We start from the raw sequence: 14,856 nt of genomic DNA, 5'->3' as shown, positions 1-14,856 counted from the left end.
CCAGTGTGAACAAGGTGTTACTACCAACCAATGCACCAGCAGGTAGAATAGGGGAAAGAGGAGGTACTTACCATATGTGCACAGGTGGTTCCTGCTGATTTGGGTCACATGGGTCTTACAAGGGAGGAGTGCAAGCCACAAGAAAAGGGAAGAACATTTAAAATACAGACCTCTCGGCTATATACTATAAATACTATACTATATGTATACTGTATATACCACAAGCCACACCACTGCTTTTAGAGCAGGGCGGTGGTCGCAGTAGTTATATACAATAGAAGAGAGAGCAGCATATTGGGAAAGACAAGTTTGCTGTATGAATGTATTTGCAAAAATATTTACCCTGACGAGCAAATATCACCTGTTAGAGGCTCCTGCTTGCTTTGGAGCCTCCCGGCGGTCAGCCAATCAGCGCGCTGCTCCGCCGCTGACCGCTGGGAGGCTCCGAAGCAAGCAGGAGCCTGGAGCAGGTGATGGTATGCTCCAGGGCTGCCCCCGGTCCGGGGCATACATTACCTGCTTGGCGCCGCGGCTGTGTGAAGCTCCCGGCTCCGCTTGCTCCTCATCAGTCAATCAGTGCACGGCAATGTATGCTCCAGGCCGGGGCTGCGGGCGGCTGGGGGTTAAAGGGGCCAGGTCACATATCTGCAGCAGAATTAATATTCCGCTGCGGGTATGTAACCCCATAGGCCTTCATTATACCAGGACCCGCAGCGTATTTCGCTGCAAACTCGCAGCGTGAAATCCGCTGCAGATCCGGTATGTGTGAAGGCACCCTAAAAGAGAGTCTTATGACTTCTCCAAACTGCTGACAGTGCTCAATACATGATGCAGAAGCCAATTGAAATCTACATATGTTTACAATCATGGTGGTGCATGAACATCCTGTACTTGGTGCAGCAAATGCAGTGAAGGCTGCAGAGAGCCCAAGATGGGCACTTCACATTTAGGGAATGCCCAGAGAACTTTTTTTTTGTTTTTTTTTTTTAACACATGACTAGAATGAATGTAATGTTTGCTCTCTATATCTATGCAGACATTAGGAGGTCATGCACAGACAAGGTTTAAGCCACTTTATAGATTTCTTTATAGATTTTCATTTAAAACAAAAAGATCCAGGATATTGGATTGTGTTTCAGCCTCATACTTGTGTCTCTGATGGGGGGTTAAAGGAATTCAATATCTATTTTGACTGCATGTGGAAAATCATACCTTCTAAATTTCCTTCTATAAATATGAACGCACCTTTTTGTCACCACATTTTAAAGCCTATTTTCGGTATAAAAGAAGTGGCGGGGATAGCTGGACGTTTCCGCTAGTCCTGAGCGTCGGCCATCGCAGGATGTTGGGGATTTAATGCTATTCCCTCTTGTTAGTTACTATGTGTAAATCACGAGTAATGAGAAACATTGCTGTTTGTTTAGGAATTAAAGGAAAACTTACAGCCTAGGGGATATTCTGAGAAATCCATGTAGATGGACAAAGACTACGCTCTGGGCAAATCCTCAAAACACGCTCTTGTAACTGAAGATGATGGCTCTTTGGCTTCCAAGGGAGCTGTAATTTTCATTGATGTTTATTTTAGTGTAAGAATATTGTGATTTGGATTGTGTTTCTTTAGCTGCTCACAATGCTGATGGTATTTGACTTTGGAAGGTTTGTGTTTTTTAATTTATTTAGTTTTTATCCTTTTTTTAATGTCAGGACCAGGAAGGTAAACCAAAGAAGGCTCAAATTCAAGACAACAAGGATGGAACATATGCTGTATCCTACGTTCCTGATAAAACCGGACGCTATCAGGTTGCTGTAAAATACGGAGGCGATGACATACCTTTTTCTCCATACCGAGTTAGAGCAATGCCCTCAGGAGATGCCAGCAAGTGCACAGCCGCAGGTATAATCCTAACAAAGAACCCTCACCTTAAAGGGATTGTTCAGATTGAAAGTGAATGATAGATAGATGGGGAAAAAAAAATAAAATTTTTTGCCTGATATCTCTCCGCAAAGTCTATGCCTGCTTGTGAATGTAGACTAGTCTCTGTGCTAGCCTCTATACACTTTATAGACATTAGAAACCGGGTCCTGAAAACCTCCAAACGTTCTCCTAAGGGGGCTGGGGGGGATTTTTTTTTACAGCGAAACTGTGATTCCCCCCCGCCCCCCCCCCGGACACAACAACTCTTATCGGTATATAGTTTGAGTGAATGCATGCCTGGTGCTGAGGTTCATTTGCCTTTTGATGCTGGTGTTGCTGGAAAAAGCTGCAATACTGGTGAGAGAGATTCTCTACACCCCACCTCCTTGACCCTGTGCACCTAAATAAAAGCTATTTATTCCTGCAATACTGGCATCAGGAGGTAAACAGATCCTGCCACCAGCTATGGATTCTCTTAACCTACAGAATGGGACCAGTGGTTTTGGGGGAAGGGGTAGAGATTTGCTTTAAATGTTCCTATTACAGACAGGCCGTGTGCAGTAGCAGCTTCTGGTGGCCGTGGAAACATCCCAGGCATGAGGAAGTTCCATACATGATCCCTATAGTGACATAAAAGTTCTATTCTAATTTCTTATTGCAGTAGGCCGCAGTGTGGCAGATAGGCCTGACTTTGAATACAGCATCTGCTCTCCTACTAGTGTAACCTGTACTGCCAAAAATGCATCAATACAGGACCTGTAAAACTGGTATAACCTGAATATATAAAAATACAATAACATGAGGTTATTAGCAAATCACCTGCACCACTGCATTGTCAGCTTTAAGAGAGCAGCTCTAACAGTGTATCATATGGAGGTTGTCAAAGAGACTGTGCCCTGGGCCGAACAGCAAAAGTTTAAGCTTCAGTCACATATTCATTTGAAGCCCCTGCTACTACAAGGTCTGCAATTATCCAGGGTTCCAGAGTGTCTATCGGCTATATCTTCCTTCTCCTACCGCTTTCTAAAGCTCAACATGGACAAATTGGAACTAATCATCACAATCAATGGCTGCTCTCTGTCCCCCATGCCCGCAGCTTTGGGGTCACCTTTGAATCCACCTTAGACCCTGACCACCTCCTGCCGTCTTCACCTCAAATCCATTTTCTTTCTGAACTCTGTCTTGACAAAACTGCTGGTTTAGCTCTCATTTTCTCCTACTTGGACTACTGCAACATTCTCCTCTCTGACCTTCCATCTAAGGGTAGGTTCACACTGAGGAATCCATGCAGAGAAGTTCCCGCGGATTCCGACGCTCACCCCTGCTCGCAGCTGCGCGCATCTCCGCCTGTGCCATAGACTCCATTCTATGCACAGGCGGATTATGCCAATAACTGAAAGAATTGACATGTCAATTCTTTTGGCAGATGGACAAATTTGCCCGACCATAGAATGGAGTCTATGAGACTGGCGGAAATGCGCATGGGTGCGAGCAGGGCTCCCATTAGCCATCAGTGACATAACATTTTTGCAGGAAAAAAACATTCAGTTTATCTGGGGAAAAAAAAAAACAGGAAAACATGGAGCAAATAGACAATATTCAGTGTTTTTTTTTTTTTTTTTTTGGGGGGGGGGGATGAAAAGCTTCTAATCCCTCCTGTAACTGAAACCATTGCCCGGCCTGGAAATAGAGATGTTAAGTGGGTGCCGTGAATCAGGTTTCCTTTACTTTGAAATTCTTCTCTTTTGTTGAATCCGATGGAGTGCAATTCTATCTTGTAGTTCTCTTCTGTTTTCACCACTCGCTGCTTTTTTTTTTTATAATATAAAATCCCTTGTATCCCTGTTAATATGTGGTTATTTGAGCCGTACCTGTTCCCTTCCTTGCAGTCTCCTTGTTCTGCATTCCTCTAAGGTTTGGTCACATACAGTCACTCAATAGGCTGAGAAAACACAACCTGATGGATTGCGTCTCTGAAGTTTTCATTTCCCATCACTACATGAGATTTCCTGAGAAATTAGTTAAACAACAGACACCGACTGAGTGGGAAAAACAAGTCTGTGTTATCCCAATGTACAAGATCTAAGAAGTTCTAACCCTTTTTTCTTAAGATTTTAGTCTTTCTGAGGAAAGCCAGTGTAAATTCAAGTTGCCACTGTGCCTCCTTTCCTCATTATCCAGCGTTAGAAAAACACGGCCACTTTCTTCCAGAGACTCTTGTTTGTGTGTGATTTTGCAACTCTGTTCCATTGAAGTGAATGGAGCTTAAAGCAGAAGTCAAAATTTTCAGGGAGGGACATAATAAACAAGCTGTAGGTACCCCTTCCCGTGCCTCTGCAGCCCTCTGGGACTCTTGCGGAGTCATGGATCTCCTTCTGATGGGATGGTGCAACTTGGCCGATGGATTGCTTGCTCAATACCAAGAACCCCCCCCCCCAATATCACAACGCAGGGGGGGACAGGGGATGAATTCCGGCAGCGGTCACAGAGCCTATGACGCAGCATTGCAGACGCACAGGGATTCCGACAGGGATCTCAGAGCCTATGACGCAGCATTGCAGACGCACAGGGATTCCGACAGGGATCTCAAAGCCTATGACACAACATTGCAGATGCACGGGGGGGGGGGGGGGGGGTAAGTAGCGATTGTTTAATACATTTTCCCCTTGCCTCTTAGAAAATTATGATTTTTGCTGGAGTTCTCCTTTATTTGCAACCCACACCTGAACTGGAGGCAAGACTGGTGCTGTCTTTGGAAGTGGCTATGTTTTCTAATGCTGGATAACCCCTTTAATCTTTTCCAGAAGCAGCAAACTAGAATAAAATCATCACTCTATACAGTAGTTTAGGTGTAGGCCACCTACTTACAGGGCTTTACTTGTATAGGAATAAGTGTCTATACCCGCTATATTAGAGCCTTGCAAGGAAAATCCCCTCGGCACTGCCCTGTGTACGAGCAGGTATTTAAAAGGTGGTTCACTCCGAACACCTGGACGCTAAATGGATAGTGTGTGGATAGCTGTGGATATATAACAACTGGTACAATTTCTATGAAGAGCAAAGAGATGCTGCGGCACTCATCCAGTCATGCAAAAAGTGTCAATTCTTCTAGCATGCTCGTGGATACAAACAAAACTAGTGCTGCAGTATCTCTTCGCTCTTCATAGAAGTAGATACATTAGATGCTGGTGAATGCAGATCTCCATTTGTCCCCATTCAAATCCTCAAGTAAGTTTGTAAAATGTATTGACCTATGGCTTCCTGTATTACCAGGGCCGGGAATCCAACCTGCTGTGAAGACCGGTGAAGAGGTTGGCTTTGTGGTTGATGCCACGACTGCTGGAAAAGGAAAGGTGACTTGTAGCATACTTGACCCAGATGGTCTAGAATCGGAAGCAGATGTCATTGAGAACGAAGATGGAACCTATGACATCTTTTACACCACTGCTAAAACCGGGCCCTACGTTATCCATGTCCGCTTTGGTGGAGTGGACATCCCTAACAGCCCCTTCACTGTTATGGTAAGTGAGTGAAGTATACTATTTGTAACGTGATAGGTACCACCCTCATGTACCAAGTGATGCCTTCGTGTTTGTACACACTGAATACTTGTACCCTGTTCTTGTTGGTGTTCCCCTTCTTGACCAAACCGACTGTTTTACTTGTTTGGTAATAAAGTGTGTTTTGACCTTTTTGTTCCACCACCTCAGGCTACAGATGAAGTCCCAGTAGTGGCTCAGCAGCAGACTGTTAGTGCCTTACCCCCAGGCTATGAACCCTTGGTATATATATATATTCATATCCATATAACCAATCCACTCTCCTTCCATGTTTGTTCCATGACAGAAATTGACATTGCCGCTTCTTGGGACTGCTTGAGCCACTCTCGGCCACGTTGATCATTTCCTTGTTTCTTTATTATTGCATCATGACATGTTTTGCCTTTCAAGCTAAAGAACAATCACCACCAATCACTTTTATATTACTATTGACCCCCAAGATTTGAAGACTATTTTTTTCCTTCTTGCACGATGCATTTCCCTTTTTCATTTCACCTTTTTTATTGTTTTTTATTTATTTTGCGTTTTATGTTCCTGAAAATCCTGATCACTAAACCCCCGAGTTGATGACGCCACCACGTGACCGCTGTTATGTCATTCTCCACGCTGCTTGCTCAGATTTGTCTAAATCATTTTCTTTTACAGATTTTACCTGTTTCAGGAGTTTTGATCTTTATTTTGCAATCCATATCTTCAGTTTCTTACCTGGTGGTGATTTTGCAAATTGACAATCGGTGTGGATATTGCTAGAGCTAAAGCTATTCTAAGAGGCTGTGTGATGTCCCACACTTCCACTCTACCTGGGAGGAAGGTGTTAAGGTGTTCAGGTGTTCATCCTGAGACTCCTTATTCACTTACAGTATAGAATCCTAGAACTATAACTCATGGCCTCACCATTGTAGTGTGCATTGGCTCTTCTCCATACATGAAGATAAGCTGCATCTCCCATATTGTATAGGGAGACATAATATGTAGAGGAGGGTTATCCACTAAGGACACCTCCTTTGACCTATACATTGATTAGTTCTTCTATCACTCAAGTCCATTTGCAGGATCACCAGCTCTTTTTCCAGGCACAGGTTTCTAGACTTCACACCATCTTCTCATTCCAGGTGTCAGAGTCTGCCTATGCCCCAGTTGGCTCTATGAATGGCATGGGATTTAAGCCTTTCGATTTAGTCATCCCATTTGCTGTAAGAACCGGAGAGATAACAGGTGAGTATAATACATGTAATTGTGTTTTAATAGCCATACATAAAATATAACCCTGAACAGGGCATCCACTAAACATATTCTGCTCTCTAGGTGATGTCATCATGCCCTCGGGGAAGACTGCACCTGCAGATATTGTCGACAATAAGGATGGAACTGTGTCCGTGCGTTATGTCCCTACAGAGACTGGGCTTCACGAGTTACATATCAAATGTAATGGAACCCATATTCCAGGTATAGCAAGGCTGGAAAGCTGTAGTGTATATAGTATGCTGAGCATGCCAGAGCGCTTAGGTCAGACATATTAATAAGGTTTTGGAACAATATTCACAGAATTTGTATTGTGCTTTAGGTAGGATCAGCCATACTTAAAACAATAATTTATGGTAGACCTCTATGGGGGGGGGGGCTTCTTACCCCCCATCTTACTGCAGGGCTGCTCACTCTCTGCAGAAAAATAGTATTGCTGCCATCTAGTGGTAACAATGTCAAATTTCACTCATGTATGACTGCAGAATTAAGTTTATCACATATTTTATTGCTTTTGTTCTTTTCATGTTACTTATTCTATTGTTCATTGCTGTATTTTAGAGAGCCCCTTACAATTCTATGTCAATTATCCCAACACTGGAAGCGTCTCGGCGTACGGACCAGGGCTCAGTTATGGGGTCGCAAACAAGCCAGCCACATTCACCATAGTCACTGAGGATGCAGGAGAAGGTACAGCTTTCCATGGCACAATCTATCCATATTTCATCTACTCATATTTCATATGCCTTATTGTCCTAGTTGTTCTATGCTCTTGTGTTTGTTTTTGATGATTAGATTGATTTACTTGTTTCTAATCTGGATTAGGTGGTCTCGACCTGGCAATTGAGGGCCCCTCAAAAGCTGAAATAAGCTGCATTGATAACAAGGATGGTACTTGCAGCGTCACCTACCTGCCCACCCTACCTGGAGATTACAGCATCCTGGTTAAATACAACGATATACACATTGCCGGAAGCCCATTTATTGCTAAAATCACTGGTAAAGATTTTTATTACTGTCAGTCCCATAGTGGGTGGCAGTGTCTGTTCAGACTGCATTAAGAAGAGCCTGTGCCTCTGACATATACCTATGATGGATGACACTTAGTGGCATCTGTCATACAGAAGGTCCCATATTAAATAAAAATATACAATTCAGTATACATTTTATAATGGAATGCAGCTGAATGGAGTACAGCAGAGGTCTGTGCTATTTCATCCAGCAAGCCCTTATCTATAGATCTGAAATAGAGACCTACGTTGGGTAAATGGGGGACCATTTAAAAAGTGTCAGGGAACCCCCTATATTAACTCATACAACCCCTTGAGCTGTTGTTTTTATTTTTTTATGGTTTACCTCTGAATTCAATTTTATCAGAAACATATATTATACTTTGCTTTATGCTAATTCTATAATTATAGCAATCTTCAAAGAAAAAAATATGTTAGTAATATGCAAATTATTCCCAGAACCCAGAAGGCATCTTGTTGTCCATTAATCCCAGAGACTGGGCAGTGGAAGCTGAGAACATGTATTGCAATTAATGGACATGCGTGCCCTGTGTAATGTGCCTAATGTGATCGGATGTGATGTCATCTGTTCTGCTTTTAGATGACAGCAGGAGACGTTCCCAAGTCAAGCTGGGGTCCACGGCTGACTTCTTGTTGGACATCAATGAGACCGATCTCAGCCTACTGACTGCCAGCATTAAGGCCCCATCTGGACACGATGAGCCTTGTCTACTGAAGAGACTTCCCAATAACCACATTGGTGAGCACGAAATGCATGCAATATTATTATTAATCAATTCATACACAAAATTCTGATGTGTTTTTTATTTAGCCTAGCGGCACTAGTATCAGCCATAGGTGTGAGGTGCAGCACTCTGTTTCTTCCCTGAACAACATTATTATAAGGATTACTTTATTAGATTATATGTTCTTTTGTGATGTAGTCCATTTTGGTTTTAATTAGTCTTCTGCTGTTGTTTAACATGAGATTTATTCTGTGTATTATGTAGACCTATTAACTGGAGATTATAAACTCCATGTGTTTCTCAATCTTGCATCCATTGATGGTCAGTATCAGTAACCTGGTTTCCACTACCCCTGGTGCTGGTTTTATACTGTTTAAAGGGAATCTTTTGCCTGCAATTTTTGTTGGCTCGGTTTCCAGCAAGGACAGGGATGAGAGAGGGAGCGAGGTGTTCCAGTGGTATACTGTGGAAAGCTAATGAAAAGTTTTTATTGTTTTTCAGGTTTGTCAGAAAATTAGTAACTTTCCTGTGGTTTTATGGTTTTCAGGTATTTCTTTCATCCCACGGGAAGTAGGAGAACATTTGGTCAGCATCAAGAAGAATGGGCGTCATGTGCCCAACAGTCCTATATCCATTATGGTATACCAGTCTGAGATCGGAGATGCCAGCAAGGTGAAAGTTTTTGGACCAGGGTTGACAGATGGACGTACATATGAGATGTCGGATTTTGTGGTGGACACGAGGGAAGCTGGTCAGTGATTTTCCTCTACCTTTGGTAATATAAAATATACATACACACACACACACACACACACATATTATATATATATAATATAACCATGAACAAAAAAACATTTTCTATGTGTATTTCTTTAGGTTATGGTGGACTCTCCTTAGCAATTGAAGGACCTAGCAAAGTTGACATTCAGACTGAAGACTTGGATGATGGTACTTGCCAGGTGTCTTATTGTCCAACAGAGCCAGGAATTTACATCATATCCATCAAATTTGCCGATGAACATGTCCCAGGTAAGACCCATCCGTCAGTTTTCACCAAAGTGTATGGTCAGCAATGCAGTCAGTGGCAGACTATAATAGGTCTGTTTTGGGTGGGGGGGGGGGGGAGATGGGGTTCTGGGGAGGGGGGAGATGGGGTCCTTGGCCGTCAAAAACAGATGTATAACTTTTCATGCTGTACTGTCTCCCTGTTGCAATTCTTCCATAAATTAGATAAATCCCAGCAAAACTGCAGCCAGGAGAGCATTCAGTAATGTTAGGAGACAATGGCGCCTCTGTTAAGGTACTTAGGTGCCTAATTCAAAATAGAAGTACTTTAGAAAAGATTGGGCACAGTGCTGCCTGATCTTTTTTTCATACAGCTTAACAGCTGCAGGGTACATATGACATAGGTTGTCCTGTACTGTGAGCACCACTTTAGTGCTACCATAGTTACCACGGGATGGGGGGGGGGGGGCTAAGCTTGGCGAATAGCCCGAGGCCTATGGTAAAGTTATTCTACCCAGTACTGCCCCATTGACTTTACCATGGAGTCTAGGTTGTCTCATCTGTGAGGATAATAAACCAAGATGGCGTAGTCTTTCCTAGTATCATGTTGTTGTACTACTGCTGAAGGGGTTTGTGAGGATATTAATAAAGATGGTCTCTCTTTATAATGGGACATTGATGTGTAAAAGTGTACCTGTCACTTCCAAAAACATTTGACATGTTCAGACCTCGGTATCGAGCCCGTCCTCTTCACATGAGTTAAACAAGATGGAGTAACAGGCACAACCTCTTGTCACATCATCTTTATTATACTGACTGTCAGGAGTCCATGTGCAATGTGTAGTGGCTGTACGGAGTTCAGTCAAATAAACCCTTAAAGGAAAGGCCATCAATGTTCTACTCCCAGAGTACCCCTTTAAAGGAGTAGTTTCACTGTTAATTATACTCTGTGATCCATCTAGAGACATCAAAGTTCGGATCTGTATTTGACAGGATAGTTTTGTGTGTTGTTTTTAACTATTGCTTGTTTTATATGATTTCAGGAAGTCCCTACACAGCCAAAGTAACTGGAGAAGGAAGAATGAAGGAGAGAATTACACGGCGGAGAAAGGCTCCTTCTGTCGCTACAGTAGGGGGCATTTGTGAGCTTAATTTAAAAATACCAGGTGAGATTATTAGATAATCTGTAGGTTCCCATGTTACATACACCAAATATTTTCAGCGATATAATGTGCCGTACCACAAGTGCAAGCTTGTGAGACAATATACAAGTCTGGCTGTTTTTTTTAAATGGGATCATAAGGTGTAGGCACAGGACTTCTCAACATTGACTTTAATGGTGCAGCCATATTCAACTACTGACAATGTTTGGGTCACCCCATTCTAAGCGTGGCTGTTTATAGTCAATCGAGCCTGTGCCAGTAGGTGCACATCTGTCGGCATACCATTTTATAGATTGATTATATATAATAAGGAAATTGAAACAACATTTTTTAAAACCTGTATTTGATTTCTTCTACCCTTCTGATGTGACCCCCTGTATAAAGTTTGCTCTATGTATACTTATTTTTCTTCTAATCTGTCCTGTGCTTTTATAGCTACTTGGTTCCTATTGGCTTTGTCACGAGAGGCTCTTTCAAAAACTCTGCCTTTTGCGCCACCTTATGGACAGAAGCAGAATCTTCAATCTACTCCCTCTGCCCCACTGACCAGGGCAGCTAAGGCGTTAGGGCAGGAGGAGGGTGTGTGTAATACTCAGCATGGCTGTTAACAAGGCTTGTTGGACAAACTGCATGCAGACATTTTTGGAGAATATCATTAATATCATATATATATTTTTAGAACATTGCTTTATCCCAATAAACTGGTATTGCTTGTGTCCTAAATGCTTCAATTTCGTGGCATTTAATAAAGGGATTAGCCAGAATTATAAAAACAACAGCATCACTCTTTCCTCAGTTTGGGTGTAGGTTTTATAGCTCAGTTCTATTGAAGTGAATGGAGCTGAATAGCAATACCACACACAACCTGAGGACTGGGGTGGCACTGTTCTTGCACGAAAGTAGCTGTTCTATTTCTAATCCTGGATAACCCCTCATTCATTTATCTTATTCCAAAATAACAAATAAATATGGAAGAATCCCAGGTTTAGTCCTTGGTCTGTTATTACCCTTGATAGTCTTGCTTACTTTAGTGAATTTCAAGGTGGAGTCTGTTATATTGATTTTTTTTTCAACCAGAAATAACTTTATTTTTTTTCTATGGTCTGCCTATGTTAGGAATTGCAGCTAAGCACCATTCAAGTGAATGCAATTTATAAATGTCATACTATTTCTGGCTAAAATATTTTTCTTAGATCCCAAACAACTCCTTTAAGACTGTCACATAATTTGCAGGAATACAGATGTGCAAAAAAAATGTGCACCATCCTTGTTCGACCTTTCAAAGACAAGCCACTGAAGCATGAGGCATGTTGGCTGTGCGCGGAATATTTTCTTTTTTCCCCAGTCCTGTCCGCTATGGTCCGCTGATGACATCCATTTTCTGTGCTTGGCCAGTGCTTGAGACGTTTCACTGGTATTCTTAGAGACATTATAGTAAGTCACCTTGGCTTTGTCTCCTCAGAAATCGATATGCGAGAACTGTCTGCTGAAGTTACCAGCCCCTCAGGAAGGACGGATGAGGCTGAAATACTTGATCTTGGCCGCAGTACCTGTTGTGTCCGATTTGTTCCCGAAGAGATGGGAGTGCATACAGTGAGCGTCAAGTATAGAGGGGAGCATGTGCCCGGAAGCCCCTTCCAGTTTACTGTGGGGCCACTGGGAGAAGGAGGAGCCGAGAAAGTCAAGGCTGGAGGTCCTGGCCTGGAGAGAGGGGAGGCTGGGAATCCAGGTAGGAAACCAATCCAGTAATATCATTTGTATTATCTTAGCCTTTCCATTCGGGTCATAAGATGAACACATTAGACAGGATCTTATACAGCTACAAAGTAGGAGCAAGTTCTAATGGTTCTAAGAAAAAAAAAAAAAGAGAGGAGTATGAAGAATTTACATTAACACTTCTGTCTTGCTTCTCTCCAGCTGAATTCAACATCTGGACACGGGAAGCAGGTGCTGGAGGACTTTCCATTGCTGTCGAAGGGCCAAGCAAAGCAGAGATCTCCTTTGAGGACCGAAGGGATGGATCCTGTGGGGTTTCTTATGTTGTTCATGAGCCTGGTATGTTTCTCGTGAGCAAATACTGTTGTGCACAAACCAAATAAATACATATAATTTGGATTGGCATGCATTTAGATAGGTAACTGTGAACTATTCTGACACCCTAATGTAACTACTGCCCCCTAGTGACCAGAGTTTGCCTTAGCAGAATTACCTTCAGTGGAGAAAACAGCCTATAGAAACCATTGTATCTGTTGTTACAATAGACCATGTTAGTTGGGGCAGGAAAAAAACAGAAAAAAAAAACATTTTCTGCAGTTCCTGTTCTCCTTCCAGTCCTTCCAGAGTGTTTATCTCTGAAGGAGACAGAAGCACCAAGGGACCAGAAGGAGAATCTTGTTTTTTTTTTTGTTTTTTTTTAGGCTGGAATACCTCTTTAAGGCCGTCACATTAGAGAAAAATCAGCAAGAATGGGCAGTTATTTAGGGTGTATGGCCATCCAACTCCTCCCGCAACAGACGTGGTCAAGGAAGGGAAAGATTGGACAATCTAGAGTTTTCATGTATAGGAATTTATCCTCATTCTTATAAATTTTGTACAGCCTGCAAATTTATTTTTTCAAGAGAACCTGTCATTAGAAAAAATATTTGACTTGTCAAAAATTTTGATCAGTCATGATCTGAGTGTTAATACAGAGACCAGTAAGGAGAAGAAGCTGGGAGAAGACCACGCTGTTGTATACTCCTTTTCCCGCCCTGTGTGTGGGTGAGTCGGACAGATCCATAGACTAAGTTTGTGCGTCCGTCTTGGTCATGTGGCACAGAGTCCGGAGAGAATGTGCTGAGCACAGGCTCGTTCTCCAGATCAGTTGTAGTCTGAACACTCAGATCCTGACTTATCAAAACTTTTCAAATGTCTCTGTGACATGTAAAAAAAAAAAAAGTTTTTCTATTGATAGGGACACTTTAAATGGTAATGCATTATATACTACATGTGCTATATAATCAATATGAAAAGTAACCATGCCGGTTTCCCTTATTTCAGGTGACTACGAAGTAATCATCAAGTTTAATGATGAACATATCCCACAGAGTCCATTCATGGTTCCGATCATCGCTCCTTCGGATGACGCCCGCCGGCTCACTGTCTCTAGTCTTCAGGTGAGGCACAAGGAAGCATCTCTACTGTCTGCCACCTGGTGACCCATTAAGTCCTTGTTCTCAAGTCAAGCAGATAGGATGTGTGTGACTAACATATGTATTTCTTATATATCTCATATTATGGGAAGGGATGCAGTCTCCTTCCCATAAACCTGATTTTGACCCTAATATTTCAAAAGGTCTTGATCGGTTGTTATGGTCGCTATTTTTTTCCACTACAAATCCCCCTCCCACTTTTTAATAAGTTCCTTCTACTGCATTCCCTTAGAAGCAGCCCCCATCTAATGAAAACATTTTTGAGTCCTTTTAGCTTTGTGTCGCAGAAAATATAAAGTCTCCAACTATATAAATTGAACATAATACTGGAAAATTGCCAACTAAATCACCCCTATTCTTGTCAATGGAGCTGAGCTGCAATACCAGACTCGGCCCTTAAAGGAGACTGGCGCTTTTTCTACTTCAGTAATAAACATAACTAGGCAAAATTTTCTATTCTAAAATTATTGAAAGTATATATTTGTGGAGTTTTTTTTTTTTTAGTGTTGGGCGATTAGCTCTAGGTAGCATGTGGCACTCCTATTGCAAAGCTCCCGTTGATTTCAATGAGAGCTTCAGAAGAGGACTGTGCAGAAATAAAATCACTTCTTTTTTTGTGTGTGTGGCTACTATTATAATGAGTGGGAATCTTTATTTATTAAATGGTACCCCTAGGCCCCTCACAAGGTCATTAATAGGTCACGGTGGCATTATGGTGTGTTTCTTGTGTTTCATTTAAAGACCTTTGACAGGAATTATCTCCTTAATGCGGTTACTTGCTAAAGAGGGCGGCCGGATGTGGCCATGTTGTCACACCTGTACAGAGGCGTACCTGTGCAGTGCTGCAGAGCTCAGCCCCTCTTTAGCATTTAGCTGGAAATTGACGGTTTGTTGAGACGGTTCTGCTCTTGTGATCGCTGGATCTCAGGTATTGCAGATTATACCCATACGCCATATTCACGCTGAGTAAATAAGGCAGAAATTAGCGAATTTCTGCCTGATTTTACTCAGCGTGAATAAGCCC

At 42.3% G+C, this 14,856-nt stretch overlaps 1 protein-coding gene across 4 annotated transcripts in view; it reads left to right on the top strand.

Annotated features, from left to right (window-relative positions):
* The window catches only part of FLNB (filamin B), a 157,934-nt gene that overhangs the window by 133,476 nt on the left and 9,602 nt on the right, over nucleotides 1-14,856 (top strand). For 2 of the 4 annotated variants that reach the window (XM_069966984.1, XM_069966987.1), the window contains 14 exons: nucleotides 1,705-1,894; nucleotides 5,189-5,436; nucleotides 5,626-5,697; nucleotides 6,588-6,690; nucleotides 6,781-6,921; nucleotides 7,279-7,407; nucleotides 7,543-7,716; nucleotides 8,329-8,487; nucleotides 9,021-9,224; nucleotides 9,350-9,502; nucleotides 10,522-10,644; nucleotides 12,104-12,370; nucleotides 12,559-12,696; nucleotides 13,681-13,796. In XM_069966984.1, the coding sequence (XP_069823085.1) occupies nucleotides 1,705-1,894; nucleotides 5,189-5,436; nucleotides 5,626-5,697; nucleotides 6,588-6,690; nucleotides 6,781-6,921; nucleotides 7,279-7,407; nucleotides 7,543-7,716; nucleotides 8,329-8,487; nucleotides 9,021-9,224; nucleotides 9,350-9,502; nucleotides 10,522-10,644; nucleotides 12,104-12,370; nucleotides 12,559-12,696; nucleotides 13,681-13,796 (2,217 nt within the window). The remainder of the gene's footprint in view (nucleotides 1-1,704; nucleotides 1,895-5,188; nucleotides 5,437-5,625; nucleotides 5,698-6,587; nucleotides 6,691-6,780; nucleotides 6,922-7,278; nucleotides 7,408-7,542; nucleotides 7,717-8,328; nucleotides 8,488-9,020; nucleotides 9,225-9,349; nucleotides 9,503-10,521; nucleotides 10,645-12,103; nucleotides 12,371-12,558; nucleotides 12,697-13,680; nucleotides 13,797-14,856) is intronic. The other 2 variants (XM_069966985.1, XM_069966986.1) reach the window with 2 other exon arrangements.

Source organism: Dendropsophus ebraccatus, chromosome 4 (genome assembly GCF_027789765.1).
Source record: "Dendropsophus ebraccatus isolate aDenEbr1 chromosome 4, aDenEbr1.pat, whole genome shotgun sequence".
NCBI classification, from domain to species: domain Eukaryota; kingdom Metazoa; phylum Chordata; class Amphibia; order Anura; family Hylidae; genus Dendropsophus; species Dendropsophus ebraccatus.
This window is presented reverse-complemented; position numbering and strand designations above follow the sequence as displayed.